The sequence below is a fragment of the Chrysemys picta genome, chromosome 2, assembly GCF_011386835.1.
Source record: "Chrysemys picta bellii isolate R12L10 chromosome 2, ASM1138683v2, whole genome shotgun sequence".
NCBI classification, from domain to species: Eukaryota; Metazoa; Chordata; order Testudines; family Emydidae; genus Chrysemys; species Chrysemys picta.
Window position 1 is genome coordinate 235329724 of NC_088792.1, and position 18506 is coordinate 235348229.

The window sequence follows — 18506 nt, forward strand, 5'->3', positions numbered from 1 at the left end:
CCAGAGGCTTTCCTGATAATGTTTGAGTAAGAGACTATGGCAATCCAGTGGCCACCTTACCAGTGGGCCTCCTTGTTGGCTCCTTATCTAATGGGGCCAGGCCCCACATGGTGGCCAAGAAATGCTAGCGGTGGTTAAAGCTGGACACTTGTTGAGGTGGCTGAGCTCATTGTGGTGGAGCATTTTGCCCATATAGTCCGAGCTGGGGGTAGGGAGTGGGTGTTCAAACACCAGCCTGAGAACCTAGCCAATTCTGTCTGGCTGATGGAAAAGAAACAGCCAGTTACTGTAACTGTGGGTCTTTGAGATGTGATGCAGAGTGTATTCCACTTTGGTGTGTGTGCACCCAGGGCACTGGAGCTGGAAAATTTTACCCGTAGAGGGGCAGCACTTGCAATCAAAGCTTGCAACTCTCTCGCTCTCCTTGCAGCTGTTATCACCATGTGAAATGCAGTTTTTTGCCATAGGAGAGGAAAGGGCCAGGATGTCGGAGACTTGAATGGAGATCCCATGAGAGCTGCTAAGACTGTGCTAAGGTCCCATAAGGGAACTGGTTCCCACACTGGCAGATGGAGACATAAGAAAATAAGACGAAGGATTCCTTTCAAGAATCTCGCCACCATACCACTGGAAAACATTGATCTTCCATGAATGGGTGGTTGAAAGGCTGAGATCGCCACTAGATGCATCCTCAATGAACTAAGCAGAAGGCTGCACAACTGAAGATGTATTGGATACTAGCCAGTGTTGGCTGAACTCTGTGGGTCGATGACCATGTTGAAAAAGGCTTCCACTTTGCCAAATAGGCCATCTTGGTAGAGTGTTTGTTACTACTGAGTAGAACCTGTTGAACAGCTGCCGAACATTGCTCTTCTTCCTAATTCAATCATAGAGCAGCCATGCTGTAAGATGCAGGGAGCTGCAGGATGTAAAGTGTGACCATGATTCTGTATGAACAAGTCATAATGGGGGAAGAGATATGGGGTCTGAATTGACAGCACAAGAAAGTTGGAAAACCAGCAGTGCATTGGCTATGCCAGGGTAATGAGAATGAGGTTGGCCCAATCTGCTTTCAGTGTGAGAATGACCTGTGGAATGATAGAGGTCAGAGGAAAAGTATACAGGAGAGTCGACTGCGAGCTGAGGTGGAAGGCGTTGGTCAGGGAGACCCCCTCAAGAGCAGAACAAATGGCATTTCCTGTTGTCTCTTGTAGAGAACAGGTTTATTGTTGGGATGCCCCACACTGCACTGATGACTCTCAGAGCACTGGGCTTCAGAGACCACTTGTGGTTCAAGGAAAAAATTATTGCTGAGGTGGTCCATGAGATGATTCTGAGCCCCAGGCAAGTGATCAGCTTATGGAAGTGATACTCTCGTCAATGCAGAACTGCCATAATCTAATCACCTCTTGGTAGAGCACCCTTGTCTGTTCACGTAATACATCATAGTGGCATTGTTGGTAAGTACGTGAACCCTTGATGCAATCTAGAAAAGTGAGACAGGCATTGTAGATGGACCCAAGCTCCAGGACACTGATATGCAGTGGAGCTGCCTGCTCTGACCACAGGCGCTAAACCTTCAGCAGCCCCAGATGCACTCCCCAACCTATCAGGGAGGTTTCAGTGACAACAGTCCTGGTTAAGGACTGGGCAAAGGGAACGCCTTGATATACGTTCCCCTGAATTGTCCACCACTGCAAGGACCCTAAGATCAATGGATGAAGGTTGAACCTGCAGATTGAGACAAAGGCAGCAAATTGCCTGGAAATGGTCAGTAAGCAGAAAACATCTTGAATAAGTAGAGTCTATTAGGACCACAATGAACTCAATTTTTCTGGGTGAGGACCAGCATTGACTTTCCAGTGTTTAGGATGAGACCCAGAGTTGAGTAAATGCAGTGTAATGCGTACATGAGAAAGGACTTTTTCCCTGGACTTGCCTCTAAGTAGCCATTTGCCCAGAAATGGGAAGACATGGATTCTCCTGCTCCTGAAGTACCCCATCACCATGACCACACATTTGATAAAAACCTGGGGGCAAAAGACAGACCGAAGGGAAGGACGGTGTACTGAAAATGGCAGTTTGCCACAATGAAGAGGAGAAATCTTCTGTGCTTTGGGAGAACGGCCACGTGGAATTAAGCATCCTGAAGATCCAGAGCGCTCATTCCGAGACAACGTGGCGAGGCTCGTTGATAGGGTGATGATATGGAACCTCATATATCTGAAATATTTGTTGAGGTTGCAGAAGTTGAGAATAAGTATTACCCCTCCTTTGGATTTGGGGACCAGGAAGCACAGGGAATAGAAGCCCTGACCCCGGTATTCTGGAGGAACTTCCTCCATTGTTCCTAAGGCCAGTAAAGAGTAGACCTGCTTGAGAAGCAGTATCTTGTGAGAGGAGTCCCTGGGGAGGGACGGTGGGAGGAGGAGTGGAGAGGAATTGGCTAGCATAGCCCAACCTGATGGTGCTTAGGACCCAGCTGTCAGTTGTAATAGAGCGCCAAACAGTGCACGAGCAAGCCAACCTGCCCCCCTGGGCAGAGGTGGGATAAAGGAAGTGATGACTGGGCTAATGCGCTGGACCAAGAAGTCAAAATGGACACTTGAGGGGTGATGGGCATGATGACTGGCTGAACCCCAGACTCAACTGCCTCCTCAGGGATCTATGCCCCTTTCTGGGATAATCCTGCTGTCTCAAGGGGGGAAAAGGCTGCCCAAAGGTGAATTGTGGACACTGTTTTGCTGCTGGTGGCCACCAAAGTGGTGCCTCTACATTGTTAGTGTATACACACCCAAGGAACGTTGGGTGGCCCAAGAGTCCTTAAAGGAATGCAGGGTCTTGTCTGAAAACAACCCCCTGCTGTCAAAGGGGAAATCCTCTATGGCAGAGGTTCTCAAACTGTGGTCTGCAGATCACCAGTGGTCCGCGAGCTCCATTCAAGTGGTCCGCGGACAGTTCCCTCTAAGGTGCATGCCTGGGCGGCCACACACAAGAGAATGAATGGCCACCCACCTAATTAGTGGAGCCCACCAGATGCGGTGGGGGGAATTTGGGATGTGCAGGGCTGCGGCGGCCAGAGAAAGCGGTGACTTTCTCCAGCTCCAGAGCTGCAGCTGCCGGGTAGAGGCCCCGCCCTCTTTCCCAGCCCCAGCTCGGGGGCTGCTGCGGCGAGAGAGAGACACCCCCCCTCCTTCCCAGTCCCAGCTCGGGGGCTGCTGCAGCCGGGGAGAGAGGGCACATCCATCGCATTAGAAATGTACAACTACTGGTATTAAAATAGGAGTTGTGTGCTTTTATTTGTAGAACAAAAAAAGTTTATTATTATTACATTTTTTTAATATATAGCACTTTTATCCAAAGCATTTTACAATAGTTAGCTAATTTTACAAACAACATTTGGAAAGATCATTAAGTGGTCCACTGAGACCCTCAGCAATTTTCAAGTGGTCCGCAAAAAAAAAAAAAAAGTTTGAGAACCCACTGCTCTATGGCCTGCAGCACATCTGGAGCAATGCCCAAATTCTGCAGCCAGGACGCCCTTCTCATGGTCGCTGCAAAGGCCATACTTTGGCAGAAGTGTCTGCAGCATCCAGCACAGACTGCAACAACATCTTGGCCACTAAACAGCCTTCGTTGACAAATGCCTGAAATTCCTCTCTGGAGGTTTCAGGCAGCTGGTCTGCAAACTTAGACATGGCTGTCCAATTTACAAAGTCATACTTAGACAACAATGCCTGCTGGTTTTCAATCCTCATTTGCAGGGATGAGGAGGTATAAATCGTCCTGCCCATTAAATCCATCCTTTTGGAGTCCTTGCCCTAAGGAGTGGACTTAAACATGCCCTGCTGGGCCCTATCGTTCACTGTGGCTATGACTGGGGAGTTTGGGGCCAGATAGATGTAAAAATCCTCAAATCCCTGCATTGGGACAAAGTAGCATTTCTCTGTGTGCTTTGCAGTAGGCAATACCAAACCTGGCATGCTCCAGAGGGCCTTTGGAGGCTCTAGGAGTGCATCGCTGATAGGGAAGGCTACTCTTCCAGGAGCACATGGCTGAAGGATATCCACTAATGTATGGGTTTTCTCCTGCATTGATTCCGCCTGAATGCCCAGGGACGCAGCAATGCACCACAAAAGGTCCTGGTAGGCCTTGAAATCCTCTGGCTTTAGAGCAGAGGAAGAGCCAGGTACTGCTGCATCATCCTGGGACGAAGAAGAGGCTGCTATCTGTGCCAAGGCTCCCTTTCCTGGACTGGTGGAGCTGGAAGGGGCACGGGAATATTTAACTAAATACAACTAACACTAATGTAACAAACATGAAGGGTACTGTGACGGTGCTGCCCATGGGAGCCAGCTGAGGTCACTCAATTAGGGTGAACTGCAAACAAAACGGGGCAGACAAACCCCAAAAGCTGGTGGATATTCCAATACTTAGATTTACCAAGCCAGCACAAAACAAATTTATATTACCATAGAGGTTCCTCAGAAGTCCAAGCAATGCAGTTCCTTTAAAGTGCCCAGTCTCAGGCCTCCATCCAGACACACATGTCAAACATATGATGATAATTACTGAAAATCTTATCTCATCATATAAAAGAAAAGGTTCTTCCAACCCCAAAGGGTCAGCCATACACCCAGGTCCAATTATAACTTAGATCTGACCCAAAATACAAGCTTATAGCCAATTCTTATTAACTAAAATTTATTAAAAAAGAAAAGAGAGAGTGTGTTGGTTAAAAGATCAATATACATACAGACTTGAATTAAGTTCTTGAGGTTCAGACACATAGCAGAGATGAGCTTGTAGTTGCCAAAAGTCCTTTCAGATATAGTCCATGGGTTATAGTTCAATGTCCATATTCAGGGTGACTACAGTCAGTGACTAGGGATCTCAATCCTTATGGCTTAAGGTTTCCCCCTCTTGAAACCCAAAGCAGATCTGAGATGAAGTAGGATTGTGTCCCAAGGTTCTTATACATTTCCAGCAGCCTTTTGGCCTGAGAAAACAATAGGCTTAACTCTCCTTCTCCCAAACATCCTGGCAATTAGCACAGGGTAATTTATCCATTAAACAGTTCAGATACAGGGTATCACAACCTTCTCTTCCTAAATGTTAATATTCCCTTTTTGATCCTTGAATCAAAGCTATAGCAATAGACAAGACTTGAGTTAACTCAGTCTGAGAGTTAATTAACTCTTTCTGGCCCTGTCACCTTCCAATGAAATATTATATTACACTTATAACGTCACATGTACTACTAACTATATGCAACTAGAAAAAACACTAAAACAGTGAGAGGTTGAGATTAAAACCACACGGAGCTTTGACTCCAGCCAAGGGCTGTAAGAAGGAACTGACGGGGGTCGGGATTACACTGCCTTATAGAACCATAGACTCATAGAAGATTAGGGTTGGAAGAGACCTCAGGAGATCATCTAGTCCAACCCCCTGCTCAAAGCAGGACCAACCCCAACTAAATCATCCTAGCCAGGGCTTTGTCAAGCTGGGCCTTAAAAACCTCTAAGGATGGAGAGTCCACCATCTCCCTAGGTAACCCATTCCAGTGCTTCACCACTGGAATGGGTTACCACTGAAATAGGTTTTCTTAACATCCAACCTAGACCTCCCCTGCTGCAACTTGAGACCATTGCTCCTTGTTCTGTCAGCTGCCACCACTGAGAACAGTTTAGCTCCATCCTCTTTGGAACCCCCCTTCAGGTAGTGGAAGGCTGCTATCAAATCCCCCTCACTCTTCTCTTCTGCAGACTAAATAAGCCCAGTTCCCTCAGCCTCTCCTCATAAATCATATGCCCAGTCCCCTAATCATTTTCGTTGCCCTCCACTGGACTGGTGGTCTTATGGCATGGCTTTTGAAAGTGCCAGCCTCTAAAAGGCCCAGCAGATTGCAAGGTCCTGGACTGGCTTCCAGTGGGAAACCCTGGTATCTTAGGTCCTAGCCTGGACAATGGTCCCTGCAGTCTCCTCCACAGGAAGGTAGGGGCTGGAAGCAGATGAGCCACATAAGGAAGGACTATCTCGAACATCAGGCTCGGGTTCAGGGCTTACTTGGACAGCTGTGTGGGCTTGTTTTTCATATGGGTGCGCAGGTCACCGGTATCACGAGTGTCCCTATATTGAATGTGCTTCTAGGTTTGGGACCATCTTTCTACAGTATATTCATGGAGATGTTAAACCCTATCCCAGTGCATGCATGCAATTGACTGTTGGGGAAATAAGAATTCCCTTGTAGTGGGGCTGGCCTCAACACTAACCTACTTCATTATCTTGGGGTGGGATGGGGCACATTTCTCAGAGGTGCTGAGGGGATTTCAGACAGGCCCAGAGGGGTTAAATGAGGTAATCCTGGGAGAAGGGAGTCTCAAAACCCTGGGACGTTGGACACACAGGTGTAGGTGAGGAGCTGGACCATGGAGAAGGATGGGGGTCTGGATGAGAGAAAGCTCTCCTAGAAGGGCCACCTAACAATGAAACTGTTTGCCCCCCCCCCCACTTCTCCCCAAGAAGAGGGGGCATCCTAACTAGAGGGACCAACTTCATCAAGGATCAGAGGGAGGATGAAATCTTGAGCCTATGACTGGCTCCTTGTGGGAGTCCCAGAGTGAGCAGAGCAGTACTCCCGATTTGAGCTTCACATGGAGCGACTGGAGAAAGACCAACTAATGGGTCTGTTTGGTTGCAACTCCTTGTTCACTGGCCTCATAGGTGCGAGAATATGTGACTGGCTCATGCTATCCCCTCTGTGGCCGACTCTCCTATGAGAAGACCCTGACCCGGATTCTGGACTGATTTTTCTTGGCCTGAGATTAATCAAAAGTTAAAGACTTCTGAAGCTCCTGTCCCAAATGCAAACTCATAGGACATAAAGGGGTGAAATAATTCCCTCTAGTCCAGTGGTGGGGAACCTGAGGCCCATCAGGGTAATCTGCTTTCCAAAGCTCCCATTGGCCGGGAACGGTGAATGGCGGCCAGTGTGCAAATGTAAACAAATGGTCTGGTGGCCCACCAGTGGATTATCCTGACGGGCTGCAGATTACCCACCATCTAGTCCCACTTCCTGTAGTAGGCATCCCATTTGAAAGGACAGGGATGAACGTTGTTGGACCCTTTAATGTGTTTATACCCAGTTGCACTTTTTTTATAGTTGATTACACCACCTGATATTCTGAGGCATGGGGGAGGCAATCCCACTGTGTTCCCCCCCAGTGCAAAAACTATTGCACCAGAACTGCTAAAAATCTCTGCTAGAGTCTGGGTACCTCAGGAGATCCTCATGGATCAAGGCACCAACTTTACATCTAGGCTGTTGAAGGAGGTGTGAGATTTGCTAAAAATGACAACTCTACGTACATCTGTCTGTCCTCCACAAATGGAGGGTCTAGTTCAATCATTCAACCAGATCCTGAAAAGGATATTGGAAAAAGATAAATGCTAAGGAACCTAATATCAGCTCATCTCTATCCTTTTATTTGCGTTTTGAGAGGTTCCCCAATCATCTAGTGGATTATTTCTTTTTGAACTTTTATACGGGAGACAACCCCAGGTATTCTTGACATGGTCTGTGAGAAGTGGGAGGAAAAAAATTGCTATGACAGAGACAGTTGTATAGTATGTACCAAAGCGCTGTGAGGGGCTTAAAACCTTAGGGACCTTCACCAAAGGATACCTCTTCAGTGGCCAACAGGCCCAGGAGCGAGCCTATAACAAAGGAGCACATATGTGCATATTTAAGCCAGGTGATTGGGTGGTACTTCTATTCCTGAGTACAGAGTCCAAACTATTTGCTACATTGCAGAGGCCATACGAAGTAGTCCCCTAAATTGGGCCAGATATCTACAAGATCAGGCAGCCTTCTGAGAGGAAGTTGCTCAGATTTACCATATTAAACTGACACACTTGGAAGGAGTGTGAGAGCTTATGTTTTACTCCTTATCTCCTTAAGCCAAAGCTGGGGCCCCAGGTATTCCCTTCCCTGGACCCAGATCATATACAGATCGGGGGAAACCTCCATCTGGAGCAGAGGGCCCAAGTGAGAATCCTAGTGAAAGCCTTCCCAACAGTATTTTTCTTCCAGTCCAGATGGACACCTCTCATGAAACACCAGACCCAAAGAGCTGGGGCAACTTGTTGGGGAAAACCCCTGGCTGCTCCCACCAAAAATGTGGGATGCTGTGAAGCAAAAGAATCCAGGTCATGTTGGAATGAGGGGTCACTGAAGAATCCACAGTGGCTGGCAAAGTCCAATTATATTTGTCCCAAAACTGAATGGCATTATCCAGTTTTGCATAGCATTGATTTTTCTAAAAGATAGCTCCAAATTAAGTGCTTACCCATGTCCCAAGTGGATGAATTATTAGACTCTGTGGGTGAGGCCCAGTACATCACAGTGTTAGCTCTAACCCAGGGATACTGGCAGATCCCACTCACACTGGAATCACCAGAGAAAACAGCCTTTGCCTGTCTTTTGGCCTGTATCATTTTAGGACTATGCCTTTGGTCTTTGTGGTAACCCAGCAATGAGATCTAGTCTTGAACCACATGGCTCATATATAGCAGCAGATTTAGATGTAGGCATCTATAGCCGAAGTTGGGAGGAACACCTAGCAGAAGTCGTTGCCATAGTTTGGTCCCTATGAGACACTGGGCTAGCTGCAAACCCAACAAAGTGTAAGGCTTAAAGAGAAGAGACCACCTACCTGAGATATCCTTTGGGGAAAGGCCAGGTCTGGTCCCTCGTGGACCAAGTCCATGCCCTCAAAATATGACCTACCCCAACCAAGAAGAAACAGGTCAAAAGGTTTCTGGGGCTTGTGGTTTAATGCTGTGGATTTTTGCCAGTGTTTTTGAGGATCGTGCCCTTCCCCCCCAAGGACCTAGTTAAGGCCAATAGCCCCAAGAAAGTTCACTTGTCCGATGCCTGCAAAAAGGCCTTTCAGACATTGAAAGACCCCCATATGCAAAGAACCTGTCCTGTTCACTCCTGACTTCTCAAAAGAAGTCATTTTGCAAACCAAGGCCTCAGAAATGGGACCAGGGCAGTGCCATCTAGCACTCTTCCTGAGCTGCGAATGGTTCCTGGGTGAGGGTGCCTAGGAAGGGTTGGCTGTGAAATGGACTGTGGACTCTCTCTCTCTGATATCACCTTTGGGGGAAATCTGTTCAACCTCATCACTGAGGTTGGGGAAATCTTTGGGGAAATCTGTTCAACCCCCTTGTGGTTAAACAACATGAAAAAAACTAACCCCCAGCTTATGCACTGGTATCTGTCTCTCCAGCTGTATGCCTCCCAAATTCAACATATGGTGATTTTTCCCCCCCTGTTACCCCTAGGAAGTGGAGTGTGTGTGTGGGGGAAGAGTCTGCTGGCCCTGGTTCTCTGGCTGCCATCTCAATGGGGAGGGTGTGTGATGGGGTATACAGCCCCCCCACTAGACAACATGAGATTAATGATCTAATGTGGGCTCAGATGGCTCCACCCCATTGCACCTCTGAGAAATGTCAGGATTGGAGGGATGAACGTAAGAGGGAGAGCCTCAGCTCAGTTGATGGCAGCCTATGGAAAAGAATAGACCTTCAGTGATCATCTCCTGAAGAGAGGGGCTGGCTTAAGATAGGAGCTCCCCAGCTGACCGGTTCCCAATAGTTCCTCCCTGAGGAAAGGGAGGGTCAGCTCTTGATGCACTTTGAAACATTCTCCAGTTTCATGTGAACTCAGTTTATTTGCATTAATTCCCCTTGTTTTTTGTTCAAGGCCAACTCTGGAAGGGGACAGACTTTAAAGTGACTTGCTGGAGAGCCAAGTCACAGGAAGAAACAGACCCACAGGCACAGAGCCACTGTTGGGAGAAGAGCTGCTACTTCATGCACGGCCATAAGAAGGAGCTAGCGGTGAGCCAACTGCTTTGCACCCTTCAGATGTATAACCACTTATTTGCATAGACAAATGGGGGCATGTGGAGGAGGCCTGTGGAAATCGTGTTGGGAATTTGTCCCTTAAGTACAATACCAAAGCACTGAAACCATCTACTGTAAATGTAAATCAAAGCAATTGCATTGCTTTTTACAGAACTTAAATTGCTTGTAGCACTGGAGTCTAGCCCCCGTGAAATGGTATTGCTACTCATCTCATGTTGCTGTTCCTACAGCAGTAGACTCTGCACTGTCAAGGCTTCACAAACTCTGGTCTAAGCAGAATCACTTACTGTGGTCACAAGTAAAATGGAAGGCACTGACTGACCACTATTTATGCAGACTGTTGTGTGGTACACAATTTCTCAGCTAAATGGGACTATATAAGCATCTTTTCCTAGTGGATAGAGGTCTGGATTGGGACTCTGTCATTGGCGTGACATTGGAAAAGTCACCTCACCATCCTGTGTCTTAGAATCTGTAAAATGGGGATAATGATCCTGATCTCCCTTTGTAAAGTGCTCTGAGAGCCCTGGATAAAATGTTCTATTAGAGCTAGGTATAGTAAATAGAATACAGATACTTTCAGAGGTATTCTAATCCTATGGAAAATGCCCCCAAATATACCATAGTAGCAAATTTAAATAAAGATAATAACACTGGGCCCCAACTACAGAGCACAGTGGTGTAATTATCCCAGGATTATTGCAAACAAATTTTATTACTGAATTTAATAAAAAATAGTTTGCAGTGCATGGTCTCAAGACTCCAGATCCTCCAAGGGGTTTGCTCTGTGTATGTTTTGAATCAGAATCTAAATCGAGCCCTAAGTCAAAACTTTGCACTAGGACCCCATTGCTGCTATGGCTGAAACTAACCCTCCTCCCTGCACCCAGAGCCAAACACCTGCAAACTTCGGAGTGTTTGAAATTCAGGATGAAATTTTTCAACAGATGCTTGAAGTTAGGATTCTGATTTTCAAAATTGCTTCAGTGGGACCTATTACATGTTCAGTGTGGAAATCAGGCTACTTAGGGGGCCTGAGTGAGGCACCTAGTTTTGAAAATCTTGTTCCCAATCTGACTTTCATGGCTTAGGCCCCTGTCTAATTTATCTGCGTGTGAGGGATATGAAGAGGTTGATAAAGGAAATATCAGTGAAAGTGAGTTATAGTCATGCATTTTTAAATACCCTTTATATGGTGTTTTTCAGTGAAACTAATACACCTTGCACATTTGAAAAGGGGCCATATCTTCTCCTGATTTCACTGATTTGTATCAGAGGAGACCAGGTCATGGAAATACCATGCAGTGTATTTTGTAAATCTGGAATTCAGTTCTCTAATTATCTTCTGCATAAAAAGATCACCATCCCTCCTCCCCCCGCTTTGATTTAAATTACAACAAAGCCGAGGCCAGTCTCCTAGAGGCAGCTTGAAAACAGTAAATTGCTTCTCCTCTATTTGTTGTGCCTCTTTCATTTATATTAATAAACTCACAAGCTACAAGTGTAAAATGTAAACATTTGTATATGGTTCTCCACCTTTCCCAGTGTAGTCTGCTAAATCGGGTGCAAGGGATTGTTGAAGGATGGGGTTGTGGAAGCCCACTCTAATGAGCAAGAATGAATTTGCAGCATAGGGTATTTTTTCCCCAGGAGCTCATGTGTTCATTTCTCAAGTCCAAAAATAATAATCACACCACACAGACCAACGTAAATCGAGAACCCCCAGAGGACTCTTTAGTCTTCCTTGTTGGAGTCAGCTGCAGCAATCTCTGTCCATTCTTCTTCATGATCTTATCAAGGACATTTGTAGTGGATCTCACAATTCAAATTATATCAGATTTTTCATAAAGGTGATAGGGTTTCACTGGGAATAGTTATTTGCCTTTTGCAGCCTCTGTACACAGAGGTTTCAGTCATGTATACTATCACGAAGGAAAGGCTACCGTAGCTGTTCAAATCACTAATCTTATATGGTAGACTAAGTATAGGTTTGAAAATTAGGATACAGTCATACAGAGCAACAGCCTTAGAGTGTGAAAATGAGCCAAATGGGAGAGTGGGCCACTGACACAAACACATGCATTTCCAGTGCACTAACTGAAGTTCCATCTTGTCATGTCATCAGTGAATTTGGCCCAGCGTGGCTAAGTATCATGCCTGATATGAGATGAATTTGACTTCTTGGAGAATGACGGGGGGAGGGTGTGGAGAAGAGAACTATTGGGCTCTCAGCTCAATTTGAGAGAGTAGTCATAAGGAAAGAGAAATGTACAAGCATGGAGCAAGCTTTCATAGAAGATTTTCCTCTTTAGGAAACACTGCAACACCTTCTTCTTCAAAAAGCCCTTTCCACTATCAGAATAACACAACAGTAATAGCACCCAGTCCTCCCCACATTAGCCTGAAACACATTAACCTCAACAAAAAGTAAATCAATGAAATTTAAAGGGTCAGAACCAAAAAATCTTTCCACATAGAGCTTTTACCCCAAAAAGGGAGAAGTGGCAGAGACTCCATGAACTCGCCTAGGGACTAGGTTGTTGATTTTACATTGAAGATGCTTAGGTACTATGGGCAGCAGTATAAAGCCCTTAAGGCAGTAAAGTTTTTATTCCTCCCCCAATCCCATCTGTTCCTTGGGCTGTCCTCATTAAAAGCCTAGTATTATGGAGAATAGACATGCTTTCCATTCACTTCCTCGAGAGTAACCCATAAAGTGCTAATATGTCTTTATTGTTTGCAGATGCCACTTGCTAGTTTTCTGCACAGAAAAGCACCAGGATATGTGCATTGCAGAATTTGAGAGAGATGCTGCAGATGTCTCAACTACAGTATGTTAGCACACCAATCCCTTATTCGGTTTAACCCTTTCTGTTCTTCAACCTCTTCACTGTTTCTGTGAATATTAAGCCAGAGGATTTGAAAATATTATTTCTTAAAGGCTTGGTTAATCTTCTTCCATTTGCTCCTTGTTTAGTGGCTGACCTTTGATAGGAGGACAATGTACTGTGCCATCTTCTCTGACTTAATGAGCTACTGAAGAACCATTTTTATAACCTTGATAACCATATTATTAATATATGGTAACTAAGAATGTTAATATGACTCTACAGCATAGTGAATACCTGCAGGCTTGTTACTCTTATCAGAAAAATTTATTGTACAGCCTGACTACTTTACTATAGGTCTTAGCTACTGTGTAGTATGATTACATACGTGTCAATGTTTGTGTAAATCAATATTTCTAGGCTTGTTTACGGAAACGGCTCAAGCGATGTATTTGAGAGTATGGTTTTGATAGTGTAAGCCCACAGGGCCAGTGTGTTCACACTGAATCCACTCTTCCTTTCGATGTCCCACCACTAGAGTGTGTCTCTTTAGTTTCTTTTTATCTGATGGGAAGATAGACAAAGGAGCAGAGAATGAATAAAGAACTGTATGTGCTAGGAAGACATGATAACTGAGACTTTGACAGTCTTTGGTGCCTCAAAACTGTCCATTTTATAGTATCTCTGTATTGTGGACATTGAATATACTGTGTAATCAGATAAATTCATACAACGTAATTACACAAATAAGAAAATGCGCATAGCTGGAAAAGATGTCACTGTAACAATGTCATTCTGTTCCCATAGTTGTAGAAAAAGTTCCTGTTCATCCCCAGATTCAAAGCATGTCTTGAATTTTGAGAATTAGAAGCGTTGTTAGGCAGGGAAAGATACTGTCGTTTAAATGTGATCAAGCAAACACTTTCTCCTCAGTTTCTGCCTAAATCCTTTACTTGTTACTGGGGGGATTTATATATGAATTATTACATCTTCACATTCAAAGTACTGTAGAAATACTTCATGTCACTTTAATCTCAATTGTGAAGATATGAAGAGTATCGCGTGGATCAAAAAGTGGCAGGAGAATAAGAGGTGGTTTAGAGATCTATCAGTTTCAAAAATGTTTGACAATATATATCTCTGTTCATTATACTCAGGAACTTATTTTGTCATTGTTAAACTTTTCAGAGAAGGGCTTATTGTGTAGACAAGAGACATTCTTGCAGCTTGATAAAGGCAGAGTTAATTCAAAACAGACAGGAGCAACTGCTCCTAAAATATATATTTCTATTAAAGGGAAGCTCCTGAAAACTCAGCTGAACGTTAAACCAGTACCAATTGGCAACAAGTGAGAGGGAGTAAAACTCTGTAGTGATTTACTCACTATACAACCCTGCTGGCTTTAATGGAGTTTTATATGTTGTGTTTAGTCTGTGTAAAAATACATAAAAATCCTATTTGTGAAGCGAAAGGAAGAGCACCTATATCAGGAAGCTATCCACCAATTTTAACCTTCTTCCACTTTGAAATGATACATTCCTTGGGTAAAATCCCGACTCCATGGGAATTTGGCTCTTGTTTTCAATAGACTTCCAAGGAGCTAGGCTTTTGCCCATTCTCTTGGCAGATGATAGAAGACATTTTCCCATGGAAAATATTTGCAGTATACTACTCGCATGAACAGAAAAACCCACCTGCAACTCTTAATAACCAACTTTTTATTAGAGCAAATACAGTTGTGGAAACTGTACGTTATACATTTTGGGTTCAAGACTTTTATAAATAGAGAAACTCCTACATAAAGAGTTCATTTTTTTCACAGCAAGAAAATTTAAATAGACAAAGTGACATTATTAAGTACATTGGCAGGCTTCATGTGCTGTCCGAAATGTAGTGTACAGTATAACAACTAATTATAAATAGCCTTTCATGTAAAATACAGCTGTGCACATTTTAGAAAAATACCAACAATTTTTGAGCTTTGTTTTAGAAAAGCTTATAAATCATACATATTTATAAATTGTACTAACATGCTTAAATTTATAAACATTTTCAGAAGCTGATTGTTACCCCATTATTTTCAGAGCATAAAGTATTTTAAATAAACATTGAATAAGAATTAAATGTCAGTTACAAAATTAGTTCTTTTTGTAAGGAGACATGGGGTGGGGGCAGGAGCATTTATCCTTACATCAAGGCTTACAGGAACTTTAAAATTTGTTCTCATTTAAAAATTACTTTCTTAAATTTAAAAGTAAAACATGATTTTACTTATTTTTAAAAATGAATAAATATACCAGTTATCTTCATTTGCTCTCTGTCTGCTTTCTTCCACACTGGTCAAACCACAGGATTCTCAACATGCTTCTGCATAAAACACCGTGTTATTGCCCTGCACTGAGCTGTATCAGGCTACACAATATTCATTCCATACCTATGTTACTTTATGTGCTGCATCAAAAGATACCTAATGTAGCTTTTAAGAAACTTTTCCATTAAACCATGCAAGCAATTATAAAGTTTACAAACATGTTCAAAAACTAAAAATTATGAAATCTTTTCTAATAGAGATAAAATAAACCATATTCCAAGCCCTTTTCTATTTTTGATTTGAAAGTAAATATTTTAATTTAAAATGATCACACCACATAAACTTCTGTAAGTAAAGAAGCATGCTTTTGAGTAATATAGGGTACAGTAATTACAGTGTAATGGCACATGAAAAAACATTGATCACATCAGCATAACATAGGACTGTAAAACAACTTAAGACAAATGTTCCAAATGACAATTTCTGTGGCTTTCTTTTGTTGTTGTTGTTGTTGAGGTAAAATTATATACAGACTTTAAAGACATAAAGGAATCAAATTGATAAACAATCATTTTAATCGATCTAAATGCTCTACCTGAATGTATTCAACACAAAGCTAGTATTTTAAAATTAATAATAATTTTGTATGTAGTAACTAGCTTAGCTTTTATTGGCATTACTGTCCATTTGGACAAGGCTTGTCTTTAACTGCTGGCAAAAATCCCAATATTAAAATATAATCATTCAAATTACTGATTACCACAACACTGGTGTCGGAGAAAAACCATGCAACACTTGAATCCTATTTCTCAAGATATTCTGCCTCCTTTTTCTAATGTACTGGTACTGCCTGAAGATTCTCACGGTATTATAAATTGGCTTGCTATTGACACAAGCATTTGAGCATTTTTTGGAAGCAATAAAGGATAGCTTAAAACTTTGCCATTACTGTATATTACCTGCTAAACTGTAATAATTTAGGAAAACAAGTTTCAAGAATTGTACCTTCAGATAAAAAAATATATATATGTATAACAGATTTTAGCTTCTGCTGCTAGATGCAACTAGTACATTTCTCCAGGTTGCTCTACATACTATATTATGGCTATACATCAGGTTTAAACAACAGCGAAAACAGAATCATGCACTAGCAAATGAAATTCAATCTCCCTGACCATTGCAGGAGATGTTAAAAGCAGCAGGTAATGGAATAAGACTGGTGAGTGATGCTGCTAACTATTTCTTCTAATGAGATTGGAGTGAACGCTGGAATCACTTCCACAGCAACTGAATCCTCTGACCACATTCCTCTGGCAGTCGTTTTCCGATCTCCCTACTAAAAACATCAGACGGTAAAATAATAAGGCAGCTGTTAGCTTCCATCAACAAAAAGTGCAGCTCCGTACATTTCCAGTTTAGTCACACACTGCTGGAACAGATGGAGTAGCCAATGCACTTCACTGGTTGGGCTGTTTCAGCAGATTTTTGTTGTTGTTTTCCAACATGGCTGCTTCAGCTTCCAGAGGACCCCAAAAGCCACAAATCATCAGCAGAGAAACTGATCAAGCCCCTGGCTGAATTTTCCAAGTGTCATCTCTCTTGCGTCCCATCCTAATTCCAAGCCTCCTTCCCTGTGTCTGAGTACGACTGGTGCCATTTAAAAGGCTGATGAGACAACTGCAGAGAATTGTGGGCTAACACCACTAGTTGTCATGACTTCACTGAAGGGTCAAAACAATTATATCATTAAGTAACTATGTTGAATCACATTCAGGCATAGCTAAAATTAAAATAGGGAACATTAAAAGTTCGTAAATCTTTATAATTTGAACTGGGGAATCAAACTGATTTGGATATGGTGATCTTTTATAAAAACAAGACCTTTCTTACCTTCTCTAATTCCAGTCAAGTTAGAAAATGGACAAAAAGAATGGCTAAACCAATATTCAACAGCATTACCAGGGCAATCATGACTGAGTTAGGACCCTGAAAATACAATAAAATGGGTTTCGATTACATTTTTTTAAATGAAAAAGTCATGCAAGCCTGAACATAATGCATGTTCTAAATGAAGTCACAACAGGAAATATATATCATGACCTTGTCTTGACCTTTTAAAACCTGCCTCTGAAAGATTAATCATCCCTAAAGGTACAGACTCTACTCCTGATAAACAAAACATTTAAACTCATTATTTCTGGCATTCAGCTGTGCTAAATATCATGTGTGTGAGAAATGCAATGGATGCTGTAAATGCAGGTGAAATTAAATGTGGTATCATACTGATTTAATCAAGTCAGGATTAAGTTGTTTTTCTTGGAACTGTGATTGTCCAAAGAAAACAAAATAGTGCAAGACAAAAACTATGCCAGATTTTTAAAACAAAACAAACTTCAGTAGTAGTAAAAAAAGATTATAGTACAGCACCTCTTCCCTAGTTCGGGCCTCTTCATAGACTCCAACCTCTTTTAAAGTAGAAAATATAACTGTTATGTAAAATAATACGCCCTGGCACTGGCAGTACTCTCACTGGAATTTCCTCTTTCCCTTCCCTCTGCAGGTAGTTTGGCTAAGAAAAAAGATATGATAGAGATCCCCCAGAAATCTGTTAGTAAATATTTAAACTGTAATTTTAACAGTTGCAGAATTACAGACCTGTTCCTGCTCTTGTAGATATTGATGGCAAAATTCCCTTACTTTATAAATGGAGGTGGTCAATTTTGTAGAGAAATGTAAAAGTCAAAACAACCCCCGCCTTCCAAGCAAAATCTAAATTTTATTAAAGAGCAGACTCTTAATCCTTGTATAATTTCTTCATTTTTATATGAAATAGATGACCAAAGATTCTGGTTAGCCTTCTGATATATACCGCTGCTTTTTTAACAGTGCCCAGAAAAATATAATTTGTACAGATGCTCACTTATGAATAGCTTGGCATATACGTTTAACAGATGAGATGCCTCTGTTCTTGGGTTCTCCTTTTAAAGTTTTTGGCATATTTACTCAGACTTACATGTGATTAACTTTTAAAAAATGCAAATTCACTGCTAGTAAAAAAACAAAGAAAACCACACCACTTATAAAATTAATTCCTATGGAAAACACACAGGATCCACACAAAAAGGCAAGACCTGAGCAGGGCAACACTGCTGGACCTGTTGATGGGACTATCACTCTTAAGATCACAAGAGGGATAACAAGAATTTATTGACTTATTGCAAATGTCATCTATTGTAAAATGCCGCTACACTGAATGGCTATAATTGACATCAGCCATACAATCCCTGGAATGATACAGGTTGAGAACTGTTTGCTAGAATATTGTAATGGCAAAGCCTGTCTTAAATGAACAGTATTTGTGCTAATATCACATCAAATAGTATTAAAAATGGTTTAGAGATGATTACAGGCAAACACTTACTACCAGGCCT

General features: G+C 42.6%; 1 protein-coding gene across 10 annotated transcripts in view; it reads right to left on the reverse strand.

Annotated features, from left to right (window-relative positions):
* Positions 1–14467: 14467 nt before the first annotated feature.
* JPH1 (junctophilin 1) overlaps positions 14468–18506 on the reverse strand; it is a 115002-nt gene continuing 110963 nt past the window's right edge. For 4 of the 10 annotated variants that reach the window (XR_006173138.2, XM_065585740.1, XM_042844887.2 and 1 more), the window contains 2 exons: positions 16966–17061; positions 14468–16796 (listed from right to left, as the gene is read on the reverse strand). Coding sequence is in view for 7 of the 10 variants with exons in the window: in XM_065585740.1 (XP_065441812.1) it covers positions 16981–17061 (81 nt within the window). In the remaining 3 variants the exon portion in view is untranslated. Of the gene's footprint in view, positions 16797–16965; positions 17062–17502; positions 17645–18506 lie in introns of all 10 variants that reach the window. The other 6 variants (XR_010598902.1, XR_006173137.2, XM_065585739.1 and 3 more) reach the window with 4 other exon arrangements.